At 43.7% G+C, this 26,493-nt stretch overlaps 1 protein-coding gene across 1 annotated transcript in view; it reads right to left on the reverse strand.

Annotated features, from left to right (window-relative positions):
• Nucleotides 1–2,665: 2,665 nt before the first annotated feature.
• dicer1 (dicer 1, ribonuclease type III) overlaps nt 2,666–26,493 on the reverse strand; it is a 32,899-nt gene continuing 9,071 nt past the window's right edge. The window contains exons 8-29 of the mRNA XM_084914291.1: nt 24,946–25,114; nt 23,021–23,493; nt 22,372–22,504; nt 21,690–21,932; nt 21,423–21,577; nt 20,899–21,031; nt 20,736–20,811; nt 20,518–20,657; nt 19,428–19,607; nt 19,105–19,318; nt 18,867–19,020; nt 18,573–18,755; nt 17,123–17,228; nt 16,423–16,598; nt 15,207–15,966; nt 14,709–14,861; nt 12,570–13,205; nt 11,079–11,337; nt 10,718–10,986; nt 9,564–9,726; nt 9,287–9,362; nt 2,666–8,430 (exon numbers count right to left, since the gene is read on the reverse strand). Of these exons, the coding sequence (XP_084770417.1) occupies nt 8,265–8,430; nt 9,287–9,362; nt 9,564–9,726; nt 10,718–10,986; nt 11,079–11,337; nt 12,570–13,205; nt 14,709–14,861; nt 15,207–15,966; nt 16,423–16,598; nt 17,123–17,228; nt 18,573–18,755; nt 18,867–19,020; nt 19,105–19,318; nt 19,428–19,607; nt 20,518–20,657; nt 20,736–20,811; nt 20,899–21,031; nt 21,423–21,577; nt 21,690–21,932; nt 22,372–22,504; nt 23,021–23,493; nt 24,946–25,114 (5,017 nt within the window). The 3' untranslated portion in view covers nt 2,666–8,264. The remainder of the gene's footprint in view (nt 8,431–9,286; nt 9,363–9,563; nt 9,727–10,717; nt 10,987–11,078; nt 11,338–12,569; nt 13,206–14,708; nt 14,862–15,206; nt 15,967–16,422; nt 16,599–17,122; nt 17,229–18,572; nt 18,756–18,866; nt 19,021–19,104; nt 19,319–19,427; nt 19,608–20,517; nt 20,658–20,735; nt 20,812–20,898; nt 21,032–21,422; nt 21,578–21,689; nt 21,933–22,371; nt 22,505–23,020; nt 23,494–24,945; nt 25,115–26,493) is intronic.

A 26,493-nucleotide genomic window follows, 5' to 3' on the forward strand; every position in this document is an offset into this window, starting at 1 on the left:
GGAGGGAAACAACTGAAAATATGAAATAAACACACATGTAAGCTAAGACTCTCTAAAGAAACAGCGTTGTTGTTGTTCGGCTTTTCATTTGTTGATTCACTTGAAGAGCGAGTAACGTAATATGGGTCAAGTGATCACTTTGATATCAATCTTTCGTGATTCACCGTCATATTTACATTATTTGTACGGTACAAATGATTTGCTTTGGTACCTGGTAGAACTTCAGTTCTCCTCTGTCTGCCTGGCTGCGCTTCTCCAACAGCGCACTTGCAGGCAGCAGCTGCCCCGCCCCCTCGCTCAGTCTCTTACTGCCTGAGCTCGGATCATACCAATATTAGGGGGGATTTACGCACAGTCGTAAATTCCCACAGTGTGCACTATGTGCTTCGAATATTGTGTGTAGTTTTTGTTTTATACAGTTGTCAGCCAGGCATCTAACTATGAAAAAATTACACTCCAAACGACCCCGGGCTTCTGACAAAACAACCCGGGCTAAGCCCAGTAAGCCACCCCCCCCCCCCGCTCCGCCACTGACTCAGACCAAGTCCTTTGCACTAGATTTAAGCACTTTGCAACTTGTCCTTTTAATGTGCGCCTTTCTCTTGTTTTGTATTTATTCTTGTTATTTATTCCTGTTGTCATACCATTTGTATTTGTTGCACAGTTGGTGAGTAGCACCCACAATTTCATTGTACAATAACAAAAAGGGCTATTCTATCCTAAATGACATTTTCATGTAAATATGGAAAAATCAATATTTCTACAGGCTTTTTCATAGATTGTAGCCTGAACTGTGCTTCACAGGTTGACAAGCCTTTTTCTCTGAGCTGCTCCTTTCACAGCCATTGGGGCATTTCCTTTACAAACTCACATTTTGACAGGTTTATAAGAATGTGTTAGCCTTTAAGATTTTATAAATTCCAGATAGGAATGAACATCTCAACATGGGAAGAACAACAACAACAAAAAAGACAAATTGAAGTTTGAAGTTAAACTGACACATTGGTCTGACTGAAAAATTAGCTGCCTCTAAGCCGGTTTAGTCCAGTGAAATGTGACCCTGATGGTGAACCTGCTTTGAGTATTCCTGTTTGGTTCCCAGGGGCTGAATTAACTGCTGTGGTATGTTGTCAGGCACCTGAGATGGAGCCAGTATAGTGGGTGCTGTTGATGAGTTTCAGACCCGAGTGGCTGTACCTCCATACAGAGCTGAATTCAGCAGCTTAGACCCATCCAAGCTCAAATCAGAGGACAGACTTAAAAGTGATAAATGGCCTACGCATTTAGAAGACCTTAAAAAACCAACTTAAATACATTCACAGTTGTTTCATTTCTGTACATTATCTCAAAGGAACGTTTATGTTAAATCAGTGTTTGATTATTGCCTGATGGTTTGTAAACCATCTATGAACATTATCTTTATAAATCCGTGGTTAAGATTATGCATACCATCTACAACCAATGTTGGATCATAATTGGATTATAAGGGTTTAACTGCTGTTTATACTTGTTCCAATATTGAACGGTTATCCTTTCTGAACTTAGTAGATGCAGTTTGAAACAGTGTAGGTGTGATAAAGCATGAAGCTCATCTTTGTGTCACACAGTAACAGTTAATCATTCATTACAATGATTGAAACAGCTCAACTGGAAGGACACGAAAACCAAAGTGGAAAATGATATTTCAGGCTGCACTCGGCACACAATGCAGATCCCACAAGAACGTTCTCCAGAGTCTAGAAAGTGATACCTGAACTGTTTGAAGGAGAAAAAGAAATCAGCAAATAATATCAATGTAAAAATAAATCCTACAATACTTTCTGGAATGATCATCACAGGTTTATTTTAAACAGAATATGATTAGTGACACGTTTAACCCCCTGGTTCTCAAACTGGGGGTTATAACAAAGATGTTCAGTGAGTACGTCAGTCTCAGAACCTTTATCAGAATATAAAGACAGCATATATAAGATACCTCACATGTGGGGAAAAAACAGTAACTCTGAATGAACAATGGGCTGTGTCATGACCATTGATGAATTGTAATTGATTGATCATGACAATTTGCACATTAATGATCAAGGAACTGACCTCACAGCCCAATGTTCATTCAGTGGTGCTACTTTCAGTCATTGTGCAGTGAACTGTTTATAAGGTTGGGGAAACCTGGAGTCAGCTGAGACTGAAGAAGTCACTTAGAGGAGAAACATTTCTCTCACTAAAACCTAAACCAACTAAAACCTGCGTCCAGATGAACAGAATCAACTTTTTGGCAACTTTGTAGAATATTAAATTGCTTTGCAAGTGGGCTGTGGGAGAGCAGCAAGGCTAAATGCTAACCGCTAGCAAGGTTTGGACAAGTTTTTGAAAGGACTGCTTCACCATGATGGTTCATGAAGAAAGCCAGAAAGGCTCTCTACACAGTTATAAATTCATTACAAAAAGAAAAGAGGAGTGTGACACTGACCAATATATTCAACTGCTAAACTATTCAAATCCAGGGTCTAGTTTGGCTATAGCAGCCGTCACTACCATCAACAGAACATTGGTATGTGGTGGTGATAGTGTAACTGATTGCCCATTAATTATAGCTTGACCTATCAACATACTCAACCTGATGCTGTGCAGGGTTCCACCTGATAGGAAAAAAATGAACTCCACAGAATAACCATACCATTATTTTTATTGTAGATATAACAGGCTACAATTATAAAAACATGGGGGGAATTAAAGGTATTTGTGACCCATAAGGTGCAGACCGCAAACCACTGCAGCACGGTATTACAGTATGACTGAGTTCTATTCCAAAGTCCCTTAAATATATTTGCTGCAGGTTGTGATGGCCCATAATTCCTCATACTGATAACAGTTCACTCGATCTGTGTAGCTCCATTCTGCTGGTGTTCTGCTGCATGGTGAACAGGATGTTCCATGTTGGCTTCATGAGACCAATATCTTGCTGCCAAGAGTTCTCTCTTTACCCCACTTTTCACCGTTTAACATTTAACAAAGCAATGTTGGTTTTCTTACACTCCATATTTGATCCTTGAAGGAAAAACCCACCTTAAAAAACACCAATAATGCTGGATACGGTGACATTTGCTTTACAAATTTACAACCAATCAGCCAAATGCATGTGGCCGACCTGACAGAGATCTAGTGCCTGCCCAACATAAAAACATTTGAAACTCTGATGTCACGGTGGATGTAAAAAACAAAAAAAAGAATTTTCTGACAGTCATTCACAGAAAATGTAAACACTTTGGGAGCTTGATTGTAATTAAGCATTGTAGAAAACCTTACCCATTTTCCAAGATTGTCATACCATTCATCACAGTACCCACTGATATCTACTGTAAGGTCTTAAACACATACACGAGCACACCGTAGTGAGTCCACGTCCACCTTCAGCACCATAAACATTAAAGCACTTCTACCGCCACAATATGCCGTTTGTTTATCTTCCCTGTTTGTTAACCTGCACACACCTCGCCGAGACTTACTGACTCTGTAATCAGGCGTCAGATCCATTGGTCTAAGCTCGCACTGAAGCAGAGCCATTAGGAACACATGTTGGAAACTGACATGTGGACCCTGCATCAACGTTTCCATGTCAGTAACAGCACCTGACATTTCAAAATAAAATAAAGTATTATTGAGACCATGTATTGTTTTAAGATCAGGAACGCTTGATGTAATTAAGAAATGACATAATCATAGTTCGTCAAATCCACAGTACACAATGGTAAAGTATTACAAAGCCAGTATCAGTTAGTATATCAGTACTGAAAGTTTGCCGTTTTGGTTAGGCTCTACTCTACCTTGAAAAGGACAATTTGTTGTTTCCACAGACTTTATGTAGTCACATCAATTAAATGGAAAATTACAGAGTGAGCTGTGGACACAAAGCTGCATGGGCTAGATACTACTGGAGGAGACCCACTTTAGAGTCTCCATAGTAACTCTGAGTTTGCACAGAGGACCAAGAAGTGCAGTGTTTGCTCGTTTATAACAGCTGCAGAAAGAAGACTGCTGCTGATGCTGAAGGTGTTCTGATAAATCCCAACTTGAAGACCAAACAGTGTTACTACAGTAATCTATATAGTTTGACTTCAAAGTGTCACTTTTTTCATGATTGGTGTCAAAACATTCTAATTACATCCACAGCGAAAACGAGCAGTAATTTTACAGGCAAAGAATTCACAGAAGATCACAGACAATCACATGTAAACAGTTTATGGTCCAATTCGTTTGAATGACAGACCACTTTCAGCCTACACTTGAAGAGCAGACGTGTTCGTGTGAGCTGCTTCTCACGGGCATGAGTAGATTTTTCCTTTAGGTTCTCAAAAGGTTGGAAGTCTGATAACATGTGCCAGCCTCATTTGTCCTCCTGCGGTGGGCATTCTGTGACAAAGCAGGATTCAATTCAAAGTGTCAGTTTAACTTTACAATTCATTTCCAAACACATTTAAGGCAGGATATCCGACACATGACATCCAGACATTTTAGCCCCAGTTACAGAGATTCTTCTTACAGTGTATTTGTCAGGTGAGCGCCTGCAGGCACGGTTTTATCTTTCCTCTCCAATCGTCTCATTCGCTCATTTTAAACATAGATTTGTGTAACACCAGCAACTGAGACAGCAGCAAAGCCTGAACCACAAGTTAGTCCTTAATAACATGGCATCATATATACACACACTGCTTTTTCCTCCATTGTTCAGTCCCTTTCACACTTTGACATGAGGTAAGGTATGGCGCCCAAGTGCAATGCTCAATTGTGCTACATGTACAAAAAGAAAAAAACTTTGCCAGTAGAAGAAAACATCGTCCACTCCAAATAATCCAGGGCTACCTTGATTTCAGCACTCCCACACACGTCTTCATCTCCATCTGAAAAGGCTGTTCAAGACCGACGCCACACGTGGCTGACAGGATTATTCGCCATCCTTGTTTTCCATCGGTCACACATAACACGGCGGGCGTGGCACCGTGAGCGATTTCACATTTGTTTTCTTTTTTTAAAATAATCCCTCTTCTGTCCCTCCCAGAGTCTCACTGATGATTAGTGTGCTCAGCTCTGTGTGTTTACTACAGACTGAGGAGTGGCAGGGTGAAACTGACAGCCCACAGTGTCTCTCACGGGGGAATGAGAAATCACAGCCTGGTTTTCATAGTTCCACTCTGCCTGCTTGAGAAATAATAACAGATTGCACTCTGACAGTGATAAGCTGTAAAAAGGTGGGCTGAAGTGTTGCAAAGTTTCACATTTACTCTTCACGTGGTTCACTGTTGGACCAAAGGAAGTGAATGGAAATCTGGGAAAAAGAAAGAATCAGGTTGCTGCAACAAACGGGTCAACAGAAACTTGGAATTTGTGGCCATATTCAAAAGTACCGTACTGCAGCAGCTATCAGTCTGAACTCAGTTTGGGTGTTTGTAACACAGAATACTTCTGCCCTCTGTTGTTGATCGAACCCTTTCGGCCAACCAGCCAGAGCCAGTTCCTGTCCTGAGTTCTCAGGTTTTCTCTAGTAACACTTAGCACGGGTCAGAGTTAGAAAAAGTCTGCAGTGGGTCTTCAGTCAGCCAAGGACACTGGAGCCAATCAGTGACATGATTTATTTAGGAATAATCTTCAGTTTAATTACGGAGTTTAGATCAAAAGCAAGAACATATACATTCATGTTGATTTGTGTATTCAGTGTGTCGCTGAAGATGCTGCGAACAACGCTACTCAGGAGGCTACTCCACTGACTGGTAACCTGCCAGTAAAACAAAACTCCAGGCCAAAAATCCAATCCTGCAGCTAAATGCTTTCACCAGGCATTTTCCTTTTCAGTGTTCCCCAAGTCAGTTTCCACAGACCCACTCTAAACAATGACCCACCTTGGCCAAGCATCATAGCTAACATTGTCCGTAGCCCACACATGGCAAGTCATCTGGATTTGACCTGGAGACGACTACAGGTAATGACCGAGCCGTCCCAGCACGGGCAAACGCTGGTTTGGAAAATGCACCCGTGCAGGATCTGGCACGTGGTTTTTGAAAACGGCGTCGAGGCAGGCACATATTTGCATACAGAGTGGAGGACTGAGAGCCGAGTGGTACTCTACACCCACGGAGATGCATTCTAATGACAGGAGTGAAGTGGGCTGTCCACTTTGGATCAGAACACTGAATAGCCATGCTAACAGCGGATACGAGCAGTCCGCGCACACGCTGGTTTCCTCCCACAGAAGGCACTAAGATCTGAGTCACATCTTTGATTCAAGACAAGCGACGCAAATCATTATGATGGAATTGGAGATTATTGTACACTGAAGATCTGATGTAGACGGCGCTGTCAGAGTGCACTGAACTGAACTGCAGTCTTGTGCAGAAATGAACACCGAGAGGACGGTCCTTTGAGGTAGAAGACCTGTGTGGAGGATTTTGTGACCGATTAGATTTCAGATCGCTATACTAACAGTTCAGGTGTCACACAGGTAAAAGTCTTTTCCAACCCTTATTTATGAAGACAGAACTGAAGAGTTAGGTCAAGTATTTTCACCGCCTATTTTTTGGAGCAAATTTAAGAGTGCAATCCGATTACCTCTACAAGCACGTATCCTCGTGTGATCAATCAATCATCTGTTTTACCCCTGAATTCAAAAGGAAACTCTAAATAGTTTGAAATGAATAGATGATGAAACTCATTTATGTGCAGAGAAAACAATTCCTATCCCCGCCCTCTAAAAATCATCAAGTGCCTCAAGTATGAGAGGGGAGAAGAGTCGACCACACAGCTTTCCTTTACAGCTCTATAGCAAACAAACAGGACCACCAAACTAAACAGTTAAAAAAAAAGGAGGTCAAATAAAGAGGTATTATAGTTACAGTGCAAAAAAGATGAGAAGTTCAAGCTTAATACAAAAAAAAAAATTAGCACCAAACAAAAAAGAAAAACAAAGACAAGAAAATGCATGCAATTAACTGAGGTATTCAAGTGACAAGGGCTTATTTATGAGGGCGAGGGGGAGACATTTAGCAAGAAGCAAAAACCACAGACGAGGCTGGTATCCTTACCCTCAGGAACTGACTTCATTCTCATAGTGTCACATCTACTATAGCTTTGGTAGGTAAAGGATGTGAGGAACACTGTTGAAATGAATTGGTCTTGTTGCGTGTCACACACGAGTATCCAACTCATAGAAAATTCTGCAGCATATTGAACGGGTGAGTTTCTCTTTTTTCCTCGTATCAAAACTGGATGATTTGCTGTGGAAAGACATCTGTTGCGCAAGACTGACCAAGTCGACTCCGTCCACTCTCAGCATCGCTAAAACCAAATCGCAGAGATAATACCTTAAACATCTCACCAGGCTGTCGCACCGCATATAGCCGTAGACTTGAAACATTTATAGAAGCCATCCAGTTGTCTCGGTTTATACACAAGCTACAAGAACATGCAACCTCAAGTGCGGTTAGAGACTAGTTTAAATTACAGTAACTGGGAATGTTGTAATTCCGTTTTGCAGGATGACGGTGAGCCTTAGCATCTAAGGCCAATAATATCATTTATGCATTTCATATATATTTATATACTTTGCTACGTATATGATTTTGGTGTCAATCTGACCACACCATTTTAAAAATAACAGATCCTAATGGAATAAGTGCAAAACTGATCAAGAATACATTTCAAGACAGATTAGACAGAAATCCCACCAGGTGTTCGCTCCAGTGGTATCTGTTAGCCACGTCTGCCGTTAGCATTTTACAAACCGCTTTAACTGACTGGCACTAGTGCACAGGCTGAGGAGTTTAGCGTTTTTTTCTTCTTCCTACGTACACCTCTGATTGAACTATGTACAATCTAATACTACACAATAAGCATAAGCCTCATCTCACTGACACAAGGTTAAAAACAGATGACAACAAAAAGAACAGTGGGGAATTGACACTGTGACCTGACCTTTTTTTTTTATAAACACTTTGCTATACGTTAATAAAGCACTCATGATTACACAAAGCAGAGAGGAAAAGTAAAGATTGTGTTTGCGCAAAAAAAAAGAAGAAAGGTAGAATATCTAACGTGAAATAGGCTGTGAGATCAGTCTTCTTCAATTGTTGTGTCTGCACACAGTGTTCCCTGGGTGCCGTTGTTGTGCCATCACAGGCTAAAGATACAGGGCTAGTATCGTGCTGTGTTCGGAAGCCGACGTTGCTCTGTCGGCTTCGCTAACTTAGGTGCTAATGCTGACAGCTCAGTAAGAGAGCTCAATTGTTTTGGACCTGAGGTTGATTGGCTTTGAGGCTGCGCAGAGCTCGTCGCGCCGCTGCCGACTTGGCAATCCGGTAGCTGCGGCCAACACCTTTAAACTTGCCCTTTCCGACGACCTCCACCGTCACGCGGACTTTCCCATCATACGTTCTTTCTGCGGGGCTGCAAAGACAGGAGCGGGAACAGGGAACAGCTGTTACTCTGAGCAATAGACCAGCATTCTTTCAGTGTTCAAGGTGAATATCACAAGTCCAATAAGAAATGATTCAAAAAGGTGATCATATAGAGGCTTAACCCTTTAAAACATGAACCATGAAATAACTCCCAGAAATCTTTAATTTTTTTGATGAGTGTTTGTTGAACCTTTAGACAAAATATATAACAAAATATATCAAGTTTGAATCTGCATATATGAGTTTTCATTTCTATCACATTTGCTACATTAGCCACATTTTGCAATTCAGTCATTAAACATTTATCATGCAATTTATATCATTTTTTAAGGGAAAAGAAAAGTCACGCTGATGATGTAGAAGTCTCAAACACACAAAAACCCTTGTATCACATATGATGCTTCCAGAGATGCCGTTTTGCATAAGTAAGAAGATGTCAGAGCCCAGTGTTAGTCCAGTATGATTAGTCTGCCTTTTATATTTTGGTCATTATGCTAACTACACACTGTCCACTGAATTCAGCTGCCCTGAGTTAATAGCATCCACAAAATCCTTTCTTCTGTTTCTTTAATAGTTGATCCCATCCCAAAGATGATCTATAAATTTGTACATGCACTGCGTAGTGAAGCTGTTGTTTACGTATATTCCTGAACAGAAAAAACTACTTTTAGTGGTGGAATATTTTGCTTGATTAATGTGTGATGATATTTAAAAATCCTTTTGAAAGACAGACAAAATAATTGTGTTTCCTTGTTTTTCAATCACAGCTGGCCTAATAAATTTAAAGCACTGCACTTTTGCCCCTGCATGTACAGTCAGTGAAAGCTGTGTTCTTCATGTCCTACCTGAACTTTGCAGTTTCTGGCTCCATCTCGAGCAGCTCTCTCACAGGAGAGCGTGGCACATTGGCAGAGAATTTCTCTGTAATTGGTGAGGGGATGAAGATGGGTGAGGTAGAAGGAGATGGTGTCATGACGATTCAATTGACACAACCACAGAAGTGGCAAATTATCATGAATGTTTGCAGTCATTCAAGCTCTCTGCATGCGCTGCCCATCAATCACGGAGGATAAACAAGAAACACAGAAATAAAGAGAGAAACATGCTTTCACTCTTTCTCACCTATAAGTGGCCTCATCATTGGATAATACACTTGCCACACAGTCTCCAATGACATCCTGCTGTCCATGTAAATTGCTCCAGCTAGCGACTCAAAGATATCTCCCATGGCCTTAGGGACTTCAATGTCCTCCTCCTTCTCTTCGTCTTCTTCGGAGCGCCGCAGCTGGAGATAAAAACAACAGAGCTGTGCGTCAGCTGACACGCTGACAGCTGTAACACCCCCAACCAGTTACAGCTGCCCCTCCCTGAGCCTTTCTGGAGGTTCCTTCCTGTTAAAAGGGAGTTTTTCCCCTCTCAATGTCTATCTGTACTCTGACAGGTTGCACTGATGGCAACACAATAACCAGATCCCAGTTAATTACATATGGAGTCCAGTACTGTTCCCAGTCTGAGGCTTCTTATATAGTGCTTTTCTACTCTTAGCGCTCAAAGACGTTTACACAACTTTTCTCATTCACCCATCTGCACAAGCACTTTTCTATGCTCTCTAACATTCACATGCATTTATTCCCGATGGATGCAACATGGGGTTAGCACGTTGCCCAAGCAGACAGGGATCGAACCATAACCCTTCCAATTAAGTAGGTGACCTGCTCTACCACCTGAGCTGCAGCCACCCCATGTTAACTCTATGCTATCAGCCTAATCTTCTTCTGTGTAATGGGGACATTGTGAGTGACTTTCCTGTAAAGCTGCAGAATTTAAGCCTCTGTCTGTTTAGCGTTACCAACTCACATTAAGTCATCTCTCCACTGCTTTTACAGCTTCTTCTGTCTGATTTGACCCCCAAATATGTTGTTTTATTGTTCAGCTCAGGGCGCTCTGCAGAAACCTCGAGAAAGGATTAAGCCAATGGCTATGGTAGGAAAGAGTGTGCGAGTTATTGCTTAATTTCTTTCTCTCACTTTTTTATTTTTATAAATGCGTTCTTGTTTATATGCCTGCTGTCCCCTAAGGCATAAAAGTACTTAAGCACAACGAAAGGAGATTTTGGTGCCAAGCTAGCCTTTTGCAGAGGAATGAAACCCAAACGTTGGAATATGAAAACAGCTTAATGAAAGCTGACAGCCTCGTTATTCTTGCTGCAACAACAAAGATTAGGCTTGTTCCTGCAGAACCGATAATAACCACATCTTCAGAGAAACAGGACTCACCTCAGAGTCCATGCCTTGCATTTCATTCTTCTCCAGCTGAAACTGCACAAAGTCATCAATGACGTGGAAAAGCTCTGGCGAGATGGCCTTGAAGTACTTGTGATAATCGTATTTAACAGCCAGAGAGGCAAAGATGGTGTTGTTGACGAGCGCCGAGCGCAGGTCGGTCAGCACTCCAGGAGAGTGCTGCCGCGGGTCTTCGTAAAGGTGCTTCGTTATGAGGTAGTCTAGAATTGCATCGCCAAGAAACTCCAGCCGCTGGTAACAATCTGAGAAAAAGTGAAAGAAGCACAGATTTGTCAACTGGAGACGCACAACTAAGAATGAAGGACAAAGTCAGTAAAGCATAAGGTTCACTGACCTGTAATGGTGTTATAATGGTAGGAAGCGTGAGTGAAGGCTTGCAGGAGATAAGCCTTGTTCTTAAAAGTGTAGCTGATCTTTTTTTCAAAGTTCTCAAAGCCAGATATGAGGTGGTTGAGAGTTCGTTCTGCATCTGGATGGTCCAGCATGCAGCGGGGTGGGATCTTCAGCCAGCCGTAACACAGGTCTGCCACCTGGGTATGAGTGTGAACCGGTGCCACTGCTCCAGTCGCTGTCCCTCTCTCCAACGGTAAAACCTGGTGTCATTTAGGGGGGGGGGGGGGGGGGGGGGAGAGAGAGAGAGAGAGAGAGAGAGATGGATTATATAAATAAACAGTTTTGCATTCTTTCAAACAGTGTCTGTAAAGTGTCTGTAAAGTGTCTGTAAAGCGCCTGTAAAGAGTCTGTAAAGCGTCTGTAAAGTGTCTGTAAAGCGTCTGTAAAGCGCCTGTAAAGTGTCTGTAAAGCGCCTGTAAAGTGTCTGTAAAGCGCCTGTAAAGCGTCTGTAAAGCGCCTGTAAAGCGTCTGTAAAGTGTCTGTAAAGCGTCTGTAAAGTGTCTGTAAAGTGTCTGTAAAGCGCCTGTAAAGAGTCTGTAAAGCGTCTGTAAAGCGTCTGTAAAGCGCCTGTAAAGTGTCTGTAAAGCGCCTGTAAAGCGTCTGTAAAGTGTCTGTAAAGATTCTGTAAAGCGTCTGTAAAGAGTCTGTAAAGAGTCTGTAAAGCGTCTGTAAAGCGTCTGTAAAGCTTGGGTCCTTGCAGAGTTGAACTGATGTAAGTACTCGGTCCATCATTAACATCACTGCAATATTTTCCTGAACAACACATGTCGCCACTCAAACTCCATAAACTCCATGTTAGGACGCAGGGGGAGGAGCTTGCTTAACTTTGCGATCTCCTAACTGGCATGTTCAGTAATTGACATGTATCCGAATTATTTATAATTAATATAAAAATATTATCAAATATAATTAACTATTTATTTGAACCGAGTCAGAAGATATAAGACCAAAAGTGTGTTTTTAGTTTCAGGTGAAGCGTGTTGCAAAGCTGAGGCCAACAGCAAAACAATGAACAGCAATAAAAGGTTTGTTCTGAAAGCTGGTAAAGTGTATCCAAATCAGTATTATAATTCATGTATTAAGTTCAGGTTATTAGTTTTTCTATAGTTATTAAATAACACAGTAACAAAGTATTTGTTACAAAAGTGAAACTAAATGTGAAGAAGCCACTTTCATCTGTGGTTTTCACTTTGTGCCACTCAGGTTCTCTGCAAATGCTAAACAAGCCTGAAAGAACAAACAGGCAAAGGAAGAAGTGCATTGTCCAAAACCGGGGAACTCTTTTAGAGATGTTACAATAAAAACTTAGCAGGAAATATTCCACATCATGTTTATGCTCATCAAAAGGACATGTGGTCTTATTAGGATTCTCAATTTATTCATTTTTGTGCGTGTTCATTTGTTTCTGCATTGCGATGCATTCTGAGCTCACCTTGAGGCCCAGTGAACACAGGAACATTTGTGCAGCTCTCTCTCCACAGCTGGTCAGGTAGCAACCTAGCAGAGCCTCCACACAGTCAGCGATGCTCTTGTCTGCGATGCACTGCTCTGTATGCAGGTCGTAGGATATGGACTGCTTACCGAGCTCGGTGCCACAGTTCTCTTCCGATGGATTCCAAAAGCCTACCACAAAGTCATCCTCCTCACCGGCCTTGCTGGGGTCCAGGTAGCACATTGCATCCCACGAGCTGTAGTCAAACTCCTCAGGTGAGGGCCCACTGGGCACCTGCTCTGTGGGGTAATGAGCTGCGGTTGGATGGGAGGGCTTCTTGGGGGTCTTCCAATCATACGGAGATTCCATAGCTGGTGAGGAGCCTGAAGCTGGAGTAAGATTGGGAGGGAAGCCACTCAATGAGATCTTCTTCCCAAATGCTCCAGATCCCAGCAACATGTTGTCAATGAAGCGGATGTGCTCCTTGTAATACTCAAGATCATCCTCCATGTTCACTTCATCTTTTGGCTCATCTTTCAGCATCAACTCGCCATCTTCATCTACATCCTCGCCCTCGTCATCATCCTCATCGTATTCGTGTCCCGATCGCCCGTTAGCCAAAAGCTCCTCTTTGGCCTGCATGAGGAAAAAAAAAGTCAATAGTTCATATTTCTATAGTGTAATCACTGCTGGGAGTAATTAAGTAATGTACTGCATTAGGTTTGAGAACATTGCTCTGTGTCACGTATGCGTTACCTTTTTAAAGATAATAACTCCAACACTGATCACAACAAAGAGAAGAAACACCTCCAACGCACACAGACGTTTGAGCACACAGCATGCAGTTCATTAGCATGAATGTAATCTCATTGATATGCTGTGGAGCCAATCAGAATTGATAAGGAATCAAACCGATAACCAATAACAATAACGTAATCAGAACTGCTGAAGCAGGTTTGCAGAGGCCAAATGAATCAAAGTGCAACTTTAAGTATGTGAGCTGTCATTCACAGCCTCCAGTTTAATGTGTGTTTACTGAAGTGTGCATATATAGACTACACATTGACAGACGATACGTCCTGAGCATGATCAAAAAACACAACTGAAATCTTAATAAAAGTCTAATTGTGCACAGCGACTGTGTCTCGCTCCATTCTGTGAGTGTTTCTGTAAAAACACTGCTATCTGAACTGAATTAGAAAATGAGCCTGTCTCAGTGTTTTACTGCCTTTTATTGTTAAGCATTAGTTTTATTGCAATTTATTTCTGTTTTACATTTTCCTGCAGTTATTTCTGGGACAGTATATCATTCAACAAAAACACAGGATCGCAGGCCTGTTTTCAGCACTCTGGATATTTCCTGCACTCACACAGCATTAGTCCATCTCATTTGTTATGCCACTTTTTAGCACTGTTGATGCACATAATGTGCCTAATTAAAATCATGTGGGGCACCAGGTTACTTTCAGCGCAGCATAAAGTTGAATTTGTCTTTGGCCTGTTCTCTTAGCAACAGACTTTCATAGATTACTGGTACAATCTGGAGCAAAGGCTATACAGCGTTGTGTAACTTCCCACCTCCATATGTGGATGACGAAAAGGGATGCCAGGGATGAAAAGTATATAGAAAGCTAGCACCACACGAACCATGAACAAACTGTCAGGTGAACATCTAATTTTATGGTACGTATCGTCATCATCGCTTCAAAAACAGATCTCCTTAAAATGTTCAATGACTGGATGTTTGGGCATGTGGTTTGATCACTGAAGGAAAAGGTTTGAGTCTTTTCTGTTTTAGGTTGTTCCTTCTTAGCTCACATCTGACCATTAACTGTGTTTTATTTCAAGCCGTTTCCCCAAGTGGTGTATAACAGAGTGTGTCGAAGGACTTTGGTTTTTAACCTTCATTATGAAAAACATTATCTGAGCTCCAGGAGTTCAGATGAGAGTTCAGACCTGTTCGACATGCAAGCACACAAGCTCACCACGAGTTGCAAAACATGGAGAAAGTCTGCCCTCTACTGGCCCGTCATCATCATTACATGAAACAACCTTTGGAAACTCAGTGAGCACACCGATCGACTACCACACAGCAAGGAGAAAAAAACAGAGCGTATAAAGCTGCAGTAATCCACTGACCTCCTCTGAATTCAGTCTGTCGGTGCTGCTCTTGTCCTGGTTGACCACATATCCAGGAGGCAGCCAGTTAACTGGAGGGTCGAAGATGGACACCACCATTCTGCTAGGAAGCCCTTTCTTCTTTCCCAGACGGTACAGGTTACAGTTGCTCACCTGGACATCAGGCAGAGTGTGAGTAACACGATGAATCATCTTGTCTTAAAGGACACTGTGACATCAGCCAAGCCAGGACACAGTGCAAAGATGAGTTCTTAAACAGGTTCGCAAGTGACACTAATCAACAGACCAAATGCTAATTCATCCAAATCATTTTGTGTCATTTGCCTTGTTGTCGACGGCGATGAAAGTGTCTGATGTGATGTGCTAATTTGCATTTGGGACTCTGTTTGTACATCTTCAGCCGGGCTGCATTCCATCATGTACTGTTACTGTGTGCACACGTGCACGGCCTGTACCTTACTACTGCCACACGGTTCAGAGAAATAACATGTGTCTCACCTTCTTGCTGCGCATGTAGCTGAGACGTCCTTCGTGAGCATCGGGGTAGGTACAGAACAGGTATGTAGTGATGGCATGCTTCAGGAAAGAGTCGCCGAGCATCTCCAGCCGCTCCAGGTTGAAGCCGTCGCTGGCATTAGACAAGGTCAGGGCCTGCAGGATGAGACCGGGGTTGGGCCCCAAGCTCTTGGGTGAGTTTGCTGCGTGCGATCCATGCTGGGGATGAGCACAGACATCAGAAGGTGCTGTGGGAGTGTTGGGACTCGTGGCTGCTCGGCTGCAGGCTGAGGTAGCTTTTTTTGTGTGGTCTGAAGTCCTCCCCGATGTACATTCATCACTAGGCTGTGGAGGACTGGAGTTGGGCTTCTTCAAGGTGTGAGGGGGCTGCACAAGAACTGAGGTAGTGCTTTGTACTGATTTGGAGCTCTGCAGCCCAGCAAAGCTGAGCTGGGAGCATTGGCAATTGTCACATTGGGGAAGGTGCTCGTTTTGGTTGCCATCGTCACAGCTAGCAAAGAAGGCAGTGCCATTAGTTAGGTTCCTGCTGCTGGGGGCTTCTTCAGAATCTAAAGCTTTGAAGTCCTCCTGCTCAGACATGGAAGAGTGCTCACCACTGGGAAGCATTAGGGAACTGGGATCAGGGCTTCTAGTCTCTTGGTGCTTACAGTGACTGGCACCTTCCTCGCTGCAGGACTCGGGGCAGGATATGAAGGTTTTGCTGTCAATAGACCTTTTCCAGCCAAAGTCCAGGTTTGGATATCTGCCACATACAGAGCATCTACATGTTAGCGTGTGCACACACACAAGTTGTTCACAAACAACAAATCCTGAGAGAAGACTTGGTTTTCTTAACCAAGATCAGACATTAACACTAACTCATCAAGTCCCGGTGGGAAACTTTGGTCTGGCCATTCTTGTGGATGTGACTTTGACATGTGCCACCCACATCAGCATTCGAACAACTTTGTCGTGCAATCAACTCGTTTTAGTGTGCAACAGGAAAAAATGTGCAATTTTGAGGACACCAACATTTATATAGTCCTTTCCTAGTCTAACAAGTCAAAAGGCTTTACAGTCTAACCAACACTCACACGCTGTCTACACTTGCACTCCTGTGAACAGTTTTCATTGTGTTTGTGTTTGAATCAGCAGGAAATAAGTCTTTTGGAAAGTGTGACGCAGAAATCTGTTATTCTATTGTGTGTGTAACAGCAACCTGAAGTCAGGGGGGAGGGTCTGGACTCCCACTCCAGCCTCACTAGCTGTCTGAGCTCTGAGCTCCTCAGCAGTCAACAGGCAGTGTAGGCGGTAAAGAATGCTGGGCAGACACACTGCTTTTCTCCACAGGGAGGCTGGAATAGGGTGGATGGCACACAGTTCTGGAACCAGGATCTGACAAACACAAAGCACATGAGACTGGGATTGTCGGAATAAACAGCAGCTCACAACAAGACTTTGTCTCTGGCACTCACTGAAAGCTAACAGATCACCATCAACCCTGTCCACACACATGATCACGCCACGCTACATAATGCATCTATGGGAATAGTATTCTTTGATATAATAGGTTATAGAAATCAGTAATAAGAATTATCATCAACATCAATCCATCCATCCTCTTTTCCAGTTCAAATTCACAGTGGGGCTGGAGCCAGAGAGACGAGCGTTTACCCCACAGCCAATTCAGAACCAGAATCTGGACTGTGGGAGGAACCCCGAGCACCCGGCGAGAACATGCCCACTCTACACAGAAAGACTCCAGCTGACCAGTGGATGGAAACAGGACCACTGTACTAACCAGCAGTAAAGTGATATCTAGAGACGCTCTTTAAAAACACACAAAAATGAAATATGAGCATGTTCCTTACACTGATGGATATCTCCTCCCCCTACAATCTAACAGAGGCAGCGAGTACCTGTTTGTTCTGTAAACTCTCCCACTTGGCCTTCCTCTTCTCTGCGCTGCTGAGTGGCAGGGCTTTGCCCTTCTGGTTTAGGTGTCGAGGGGTTAACAGGTTCAGTCTGCGATGGCACAAGAGAGTTGGAAAGCCTGGTCACCATAGTGAACATTTAAATTTATATATACGCATAGTACTAAACAAGCACCCCCCAGGTTTGCCTTTTTCCTCCTGACCTTTACTCCACACTTCTGTGGATTACATATTGACAGATCCCATAAAAAGCTAGCATGTAAGGCTCATCACAGGTGAGGACGACTCAGAGTGCAGACGGTGGACTCTGGACTTTGTGGACCGGTGTCAGCAGAACCACCTGCTGACCGACGCCGGGAACACCAAGGAGTTGGTGGTGGACTTCCGGAGACGCAGACCCACCACACTGACCCCGGTGAACATCCAGGGAGTGGACATTGAGATAGTGGACTCGTATAGGTACCTGGGTGTTCACCTGAGTAATAAACTGGAGCCACAACACCGATGCTGTTTACAGGAAGGGTCAGAGCAGACTCTACCTGCTGAGGCGGCTGAGGTCATTTGGAGTCCAGGGAGCGCTTTTAAAGACCTTCTATGACTCTGTGGTGGCATTGGTCATATTTACAGTGTGGTATGTTGGAGCAGCAGGTTATCTGCAGCTGAGAGGAAGAGGTTGGACAAACTCATCAGGAAGGCCAGCTCTGTTCTGGGATGCAGCCTGGACCCAGTGCAGGTGGTGGGAGACAGAAGGACTGTGGACAAAATAACATCTCTGATGGACAGAGTCTCCCAGCCCATGCATGTAGATGCTGCTGCAGAGCTGCTGCAGTGACAGACTGCTGCATCCTCGATGCATGAAGGAGCGTTTCTGCAGCTCCTTCCTCCCTGCAGCTGTCAGACTGCACAATCACAACTGCTCCCAACAAACAGATGTTTACATCTGCGCTGCAACTGCAATAAGTTAATCAACCGAGTCGCACTACAACCTGCTTTGCCTCCTATCTGCAGCTATTTTTATTTTATTTAATAACTGTACAGCACTCTGTTTATAGTAACCACTGTCCTTCATGTAAATATGTAAAAATTGTGTATGTTTCTGTGTCCTGTTTGTTGTATATGTGTCTTTTTGGCTGCTGTTGCAACCAAATTTCCCCCTGTGGGACAATTAAAGGATTATTCTATTCTATTCTATTCTATTCTATTCACTTGGAAATGGCATAAATCTGTTGAATGAAATAACCAGTACAGACTCCACTCTTGGCTATAACATTATTCAGGAAGGGAGGTACTTCAAAAAAGGCTCCAATTCCTAACAACAATATTCATGCAGAGCCAAGTGGAGTCGCATATCTGCTTCTGTGTTTTCTCACATGCCTGAGAAAACTGTCCTTGTCCACATAATTATGAACCTGGCTCCCGATGTGGTGCCACTGACCTGGAGGAGGTGTGGTCTACATCCAGGAGCGGCTGGTTAAGGTTAGACAAGTCCAGGTTGTACTTTGTTTTGTAGTACTCAGCGAAAGTCTCATACTCTGGCGAAGGAAACTTGCTGAGCGGTGTCAGGTCTGCGTACACATCAGCGACATAGAAGCGATGAGGCTGGTCGAAGTTGCGATACCTGGAAAGTAGCAGCGAGGCGATTATCGCGTAGTTCGGCTCAGCGTATACGTCATACAGCTGACACGCTCACACAAAATCAATCCAGTACAGACACGTGCCGCGCCACTACCTTGGAATGATGACAGCATCCTGGTAGTCCTCCAGCTTAAAGGTGAAGGGGTTCTGCTTTGTGTACTGAGTAGTAGGAATGCCAGTGCGGGCCTCAGACTTCTCAATGTCTTCCATAAACTTAAAATCCATATCTAGTGTGTTGGAGTCTCCAACTGAAGAAGCCAAAGGAGAGAAGGAAAGATGGTTAACGAACATTTTAACACGGGTGGAAATGAATTTACAAACCGAGCACTCACCAACATTCAGAGGTAGAACACAGTAAGCAGAGTCAGCCATCGTGGGCATGAACTCCAGTGCAGGTTTCTCCAGGCGGAGAATATGGGAGAAAATGTACTGGTGGAGACGAGTGATGAGGTCGAGCTGGGCAGTGGCGAGCGTGAAGCCAGACTTCTGCAACTCGATGGAGATGGTCACCTCACCGGAGCGAGTGTACACCGGGAAATGGGGAATCTGGATCAAAGCAAAGCTGCTCGTTTTCACATGTATAACACGTCTACAGAATAAATGCTGAAGAATATGGCGAAGCACCGAGGTACTCAAATGTGCGGAAGCAACGCACTCGAGGTATGGGTTTGGCAGTCAGTATGCCGAAGCACCTGGTGGTGTCCTCTGGCGGGTAGAGCTTTCTTCTACGGAAATTGAGCTCATCGGGGAGGGGAGTGGTGAGCACCATCCCAATCACATACAGGTAGTAGCTCTGCTCCGGCACTGCATAACAGTCACACAGACACTCCGGTATCTGGAGAGGACAGAAACGGGACACGGTACTGTGTGCTCACTGAGGCAGCCCTCGTGTTTCTCTATCCGGGTTTGCCTTTACTGCACTGGCACTGGGATGAAACTCATTCAGCATTAACCAGTAACGTGTTTTCTGTGTGGTGGTGCACTGTGGATCAAATATGACTGTACTGGTTTTGCATTCATAATTCCAACCACACTGGATGAAGTGCACCATTCAGTTCACCTGCTGATTATTTCTTCTAGGCCTGCTACTTGTGTTGACCTCCGCTTGTCCAGTTTCCTTCCTTTTTTAAAGGTCACCATGTCATATTTTGGCTAGTTTACAGTTAATAGATCATTGGGAACCATTTTATGCTTGTCTATTGTGCCATCTTTAGTATTTTTATAGATAAAGCAAATAGTGTGCTTTAGCAACAGGCTGCTAGTAAAGCATTTAAAGATACAATGGAAAAATGAGTCTTTGCTAATGTAAAAGTCAGTGTTAATGGCTTAACTTGGCTCTGGCACTGAAACTGGACTGAGTACGAAAGCAGCCAGCATCTACGGTCTTTCACAGGACTACTGCTAAAGCCTGCTTTAAAGGAAGCAGAATACAAAGAAATGAGGGGAGCAGCGTGCTGTATGTGCCAACGCACGCACCTACTGGTGCGAGACAGCAAGGTTCTGCCAATCCGGAGAGTCACTGATGAGTTTGGATACAGCCAGTTGACCCCCCCATCATCTCACCTCAGATTTTTGCAGCTGAATTACTTCAAAAACAGTCTGTAAACTGGCTCAGCCGTGCCCTCCCTGCATCCAATGCCTGCTATACTGAAGTGAGACTGCAGCTTTCACTGCCTCTGTTTTCCAGCACGTTAACTTTTGCTCTGGGTTATCACTGAACTCTTGTTGTAATGAGCATGACGTACAGCTTTGGGGTAGCACTGCCTTCTCTTCGTAGAACCAGGCCGGCCTGGGACACTGGTCTCCTCCTCATCGTGAAGATCAAGCTCCTCCTCGTATTTTACCGTCTCCTTTCCCACGGGCATCAGGTGATCATCCAGTTCACCTTAGGAAGAGGCAAAAGATGAAGCAATGAAGACAAAAATAACAAGATTAGTCTGCAAGATTGTTATTGTGGTTTTACCTATTTTGTGGAGTTTCTCGCAGCATACTAGTGCAACTGCCTTCTCTGCCACTCTTGCACAATTCATCACTGGACCCTGTAAAATTTCAATCACATCAGTGAAATAGGAGCAAGTCAAAATGTTCACACTGGCAATTTTGAAAACTATAACAGCCTTCCTTACCTTGACAGGAACTCGCAGAGGGGAGTTTATAGGCAAGTAGAGCGTAGACTGGAAACATCCATCCCCCACCTCCACGGTTTTACATTTTGGTGCTAGGTGCGTGAATGGGTCGCTGGGCAGCCGAGCACAATACCTGAACACCGGGGCAGAAAGACCTTTTCAAGTATTTATGGCAATATTTTGATAGATACAGAGCTCTGCTGGTTCTTTCTCACATCTCAAAGCGCTGTACTGTTTCTGCCACGAGCACTTGTACCCAGGAATGAAACGCACCCCTCGAGGAAACCCACACTGCAAACACTTCATCTCTTTCTTACAAGCTTAGTGCTGATGTGATGGCGATTGGACTGTGTGTGACACTTCAGCTATACTGACATGTAAAAGGATGAGTGAGAGCAAAAGAAGCAGCAGTATCATGTTGGCTCCATGCAGGCAGAAACCGTGGGCAGCAGTTCACATGGACTTAAAGCGACAAACAAAAAGAGGCTGTTTGGAGCAACAACGAAGTATTTGTTGTTGCACACCTGTTAATGTGACCGATGGCCGTGTTGATGGTGACTCGAGGACCGCCATCCTCAGACCGCAGGACATAGGGTGGTAGGATGTTGTCATCATCCATCACCTGTTCCACTTCAAACTCACTCACCTCCACTGACTTGGAGCACTTATTCCTTAAGATCTGTTTGAGAGAACATTAGGTCATCCTAAGCCAACAGCTCCTGGTCTGACACACTTACAATCCATTAACAGACTAAGCATCTCAGTCTCGTCAGATAAACAGAAAACATTACTTTTTCTATGGCCTTGTAGGTACTGAGATCTTCTTCAAAGGCTTTGGTCCTCCCAGTGTCAGCCAGCATGATGTAGTTGGAGACAGGTGCCCGAGCTCGGCCTTTGGACTGGACGTAGGACCTGTACTCTGTAGGCAAGTCAAACCGCACCACCAAGTTACACTTTGGAATATCTACGCCTTCCTCGACGATGCTGGTGGCAATCAGAAGGTTCGTTTCATGAGCCCGGAATTTGCGAAGAACCTGCCGGAGAAGGAAAGTTCAGGAAGCGATAACAACAAAACCACCAAGAATTTAGCACGGTATCCACATATCTCTCCATCGTTCATTTTCAAAATCCAAGTTTTCTTTTATATTCAGCACAATTTCTTCCTGTAGTTATCTTATCAGCGTCTGAACCCGGTGACCAGGTGCACAACATTTCCGAAAAGCACCTGACCGAGAAAAGTCTAGAAAGAGAAAGTGTTGTTGCCATGGTGCCCACTGTGCACACAGCCACAAGTGCTAGCTCACAGGATTAGAGAAAACCATTAAATAACTCCAAACCTGTTTAAGACCTTGTCCCCACAGGTCAGTGGGGTCAGAAATAGGTACACTTGACTCTTCACAGAGTGCCACACCACTCAGAAGCTAATATGGAGAGAGTGTGATGGCTGACATCCCCAAGTTATCTCTCACTTACCTCCTCTTGCTTCCTGAACTCCACCTCCATTTGTTTGTTGCGTGCCTGGTTCTTGCCAATGCTGTGGCCAGTGATGAAGTTGCTACTTATATAAGCGAGCTCTGGGTCCTGCTTCCCTGCCTCCTTGATAAGACTGGAGAACAGAAAGAGTGTCAGTGATAACTCACCGAGGACAAAAACATGCAGCCAGTCAAACAGGAGATCCAAACTCTGATGATTTATCACCAACTACCTGCTGCACTGACGATTTAGAGGGCGCGTTCATTCTCACCACATGCCTCTATCACTCAGCCACCAGAGTAAGAACAGAAAGGGTATTTTGGTACCTTAAGATGTAAACTCAATGGCTCTAAACACCGGGGATTTATAAAATCCCAAAGCTACGATCGTTAAGCTAGCCAGTGTATCTTTGCCTCACTGTTGCACTCAGCTGCTTTAAAAACACTTCTTTTTTTAAACACCTCGAAAATTGTAAAAACGCAGACGACTTTTATATGATATCATCCATTTATGTCCACTAATTACAGCCTATGACAGGCAGATTAACCACGAGTCAGTGCTCTCTCCTGCTGGCGTCTGCAGCACTGACTGACACACACGAAATAACACCTGTGTCTAAGCTGAAGCGATTATTCCTTGAAGTCCTTACCGATTGAGGACAACAGCTGTATAGCGCCTCTCCACAAAGATGATTCCACACAGGATATTTGTGAATGGAGAGGGAAAGTTAGCTTCAGGCCTCTCTTTGGCTTCCACCTCTTCATCCTCATCTTCATCCTCAGAGTCGCTCCAGGACACATAGTTGTCCTGGTTGCGGTTGTTGTACCACTCCACACTTTCAAACTGCTGCCGCTCAAACGGCTTGTATTCGTGCAGGATCTCAAGCAGCCGTAGGACCTTTGGCGTGACAAACTTGAGGTCCAGGCAGGCGGGGGAGAAATGCTCCTCACAGAGAGCGTGCACTTTGCGCAGAATAGTGTCCGTGAAGAGTAGAAATTTGCGGCTGAGTTCCTCCTGCTCGTGTTTGATGTACTTCTGAAGCTCGCGCACCATGATGCCTGCTGCCTTATCTGCACACCAGGGCCCCAGCACCTGCAGTACGGCCCGGCAGTCATTGAGGACCTGGACGGGAAGGCACAGTATAAACAACAAGTTCACAGAGCAGGCTGTTCTACAGCTCACCTTTCTACTTGTAATTTTAGCATCTTTTCTGGGGACATTTTTCCATCATCATGGCTGGATAGCCACCGGTAAAAATCTCCTAAATAAGCATGGCAAATTACAAAATCTTCTCAGGTACACCCAGTATACCACATGACGACTGTTTCAGCAACCTCCCTTATATTGATGCTAAAATTATTATTCCTTATCCAGGGATGATGACCATTATTCTCTCACTGATGAATTCAAAAGTACTGGCAGTTGTACCCTTCAGCCTTCTAGTCTGGTATCAATTTTGGCATGGTGACGACAATACCGCAACATTTTATGGCTGAGAGGTAAAAAGTGCGGCGAAGAATCCACTAATGGTGCTGAAATCATAATAGCTGCTGACTGCATCGGCCCGATGAGCAGTTACACACGTCCACTTATGTCTTAGATTTAGTGCTGAAGCATAATTCAGGCATTACATCGATGGTTAACGCTCAGGGACCAGAAAATGCATAAAGCAACAGCCTGATGAGTCCAACACATGGGCGTACAGTAAGGTTGGGCAACTGGACGTATATATCGACTATCGCCGACAGGCTGAGGCTTTCACCCATCGTTTTTACAACAGCAATTTATTTATTTGTTTGCCCATGAGTAAGTTTTCTAATAATGTTGGTTGAAGCTAAGAGAAGCAGTCAACGGAAAAAATAATGACACTATTTTAACAGCATCCTCTTCTAGCTGCAAACAAATGCAGCATTTACTCAAACTCATAACAGTAAAAAAGAAAGGCAGCGGCCTACGTTCAGAAAAAAATCAAAAACATTTTATTTAAATTAAGAAAAAACCCACAATGGTGGGGAGGGAAACAAACTGCCTTCTTTTTTCCACTATAACCGTGTTTGCAGGCCGTTCCAGCGTTTGTCTGACTTACACACTCGACCAAACAACAAATACAAAATTAAACCAAAAGTAAGTTAAAAATAAATTAAAAAAAAAAAAAAAATCGCCAACGTAATGTACAGTCTTCTGTGCAAGTTGGCGCATCTCAATTAAATGAATAAATAATCCAAAAACTATATTAATCCTGAAAGAAAGAAGAAAAGAAGGTAAAATATTCCCTCCAAACAAAACAAATTCTGAATGCGCAAATCAGTCTGTGCACGATTACACTGGTCACCCATCAAAAGCTGACCTGCGTGACGATCGCCGGTTATTGGACTGATGATCGTTGGTTGGAAGACTTTGACATATCGCCCAACCTTCGTGTACAAACATACAAAACCTGCAAAAACGATGCTGGTCTGTTCTGCGCTTAGTGAGAGGCACAGAAACCCCTCCAGAGTATGATGAAGTAAATAACCGTAGGATAGATGAAGAAACACTAAATTTTAAAAGGCGGAAAAGCTTTGGAACTCTGACCTGTTTGGAGATGAATGTGGGATCACGGTCCTCCTTGACCACAGATATGTTGCAGTCATTCAGGAAGTGAAGAGCTTCATTGAGTTCAGCCTGCAAACGGGAGGAGAGGCCACTCTTGTCCACGTAGGAACCGCAGTCCAACACCACTTCTCTTGGCTGAGAGGCGTATCTAAAACATGACCCTGTATTGTGAGCGTTTCACTGCCACCATTACTGGTTTTCAGTCTAGTTTCACATGTGTCACATACAATGGTGTGAAGAAGTGTTTGCCCTCTTCCTGATTTCCTATTTTTTTGTACGTTTGTCACATTTAAATGTTTCACATCATCAACAAATTTAAATATTAAAACAAACACAAGTAAACACAAAATGTAGTTTCTAAATGAAGCTGTTTACCATTAAAGGAGAAAAAAAATCCAAACCTACATGGCCCTGTGTGAAAAACTGAATGCCCACTAAACCTAATAACTGGTTGGGCCACCGTTAGCAGCAACAAATGCAATCAAGCATTTGCCATAATTGGCAATGAGTCTTTTACAGCATCGTGGAGGAATTTTGACCCACTCATCTTTGCAGAATTGTTGTAATTTAGCCATATTGGAGGGTTTTTGAGCATGAACCACTTTTTTAAGGCAATGCCACAGCGTCCCAAACGGATTCATGTCAAGACTTTGACCTGGCCACTCCAAAGTCTACATTTTGTTCTTCTTAAGCCATTCAGAGGTGGACTTGCTGGAGTGCTTTGGATCATTGTCCTGCTGCAGAACCCAAGTGCGCTTCAGCTTGAGGTGACAAACAGATGATTGGACGTTCTCCTTCAAGGTGTTTTGGTGGACAGCAGGTTCCACTTACCAAGTCTTCCAGGTCGTGAGGCAACAAAACACCCGCTCCTATTTAGCGCTTTTCTACTCTGAGCACACGTGTACATTCACACCAGCAGTTTTTTCTGTGCTGTTCCTAACTGCTTTCTGTCTGAGTGGTTTTTAAGCAGCTCACTGAGCATCTGTCAACAAGCAATCTGTATGAAGCATTTCAGTCTGCTTTTACACCAAATCACTCCACAGCTTTAGTCAAAGTGGTAAACGATCTGCTGGTAAATGCAGACAACGATCGCACTTCAGTTTTATCACTGCTGGATCTAAGTGCTGCGTTTGACACTGTGGATCACTGCATTTTATTGGATAGGCTTGAACATTTTATTGGAGTTACAGGAAATGTTTTATCATGGCTGCGATCTCACCTGTCTGGGAGGTCTCAGACTGTTAGTTTTAAAAACGATCTCTCCGAGACCTGTGCAGTGAGGCATGGGGTCCCTCAGGGCTCCGTACTTGGACCACTGCTGTTTTCTATGTACCTGCTGCCTCTTGGTGTTCTGTTACGTTCTTTTAATGTAACCTTTCATTGTTACGCTGATGACCTGCAGCTTTATGCTCCTTTAACCATTGGAAATTGTGCTGAAGTCTCTAAACTAGAATGTTGTTTATCTGCAATTAAGGGCTGGTTATCGGATAATTTCTTGCTCCTAAATACTGATGAGACAGAGTTGAT

The sequence above is a fragment of the Perissodus microlepis genome, chromosome 19 (assembly GCF_051167445.1).
Source record: "Perissodus microlepis isolate ML-2025 ecotype Zambia chromosome 19, ASM5116744v1, whole genome shotgun sequence".
Classification (NCBI taxonomy): Eukaryota; Metazoa; Chordata; class Actinopteri; order Cichliformes; family Cichlidae; genus Perissodus; species Perissodus microlepis.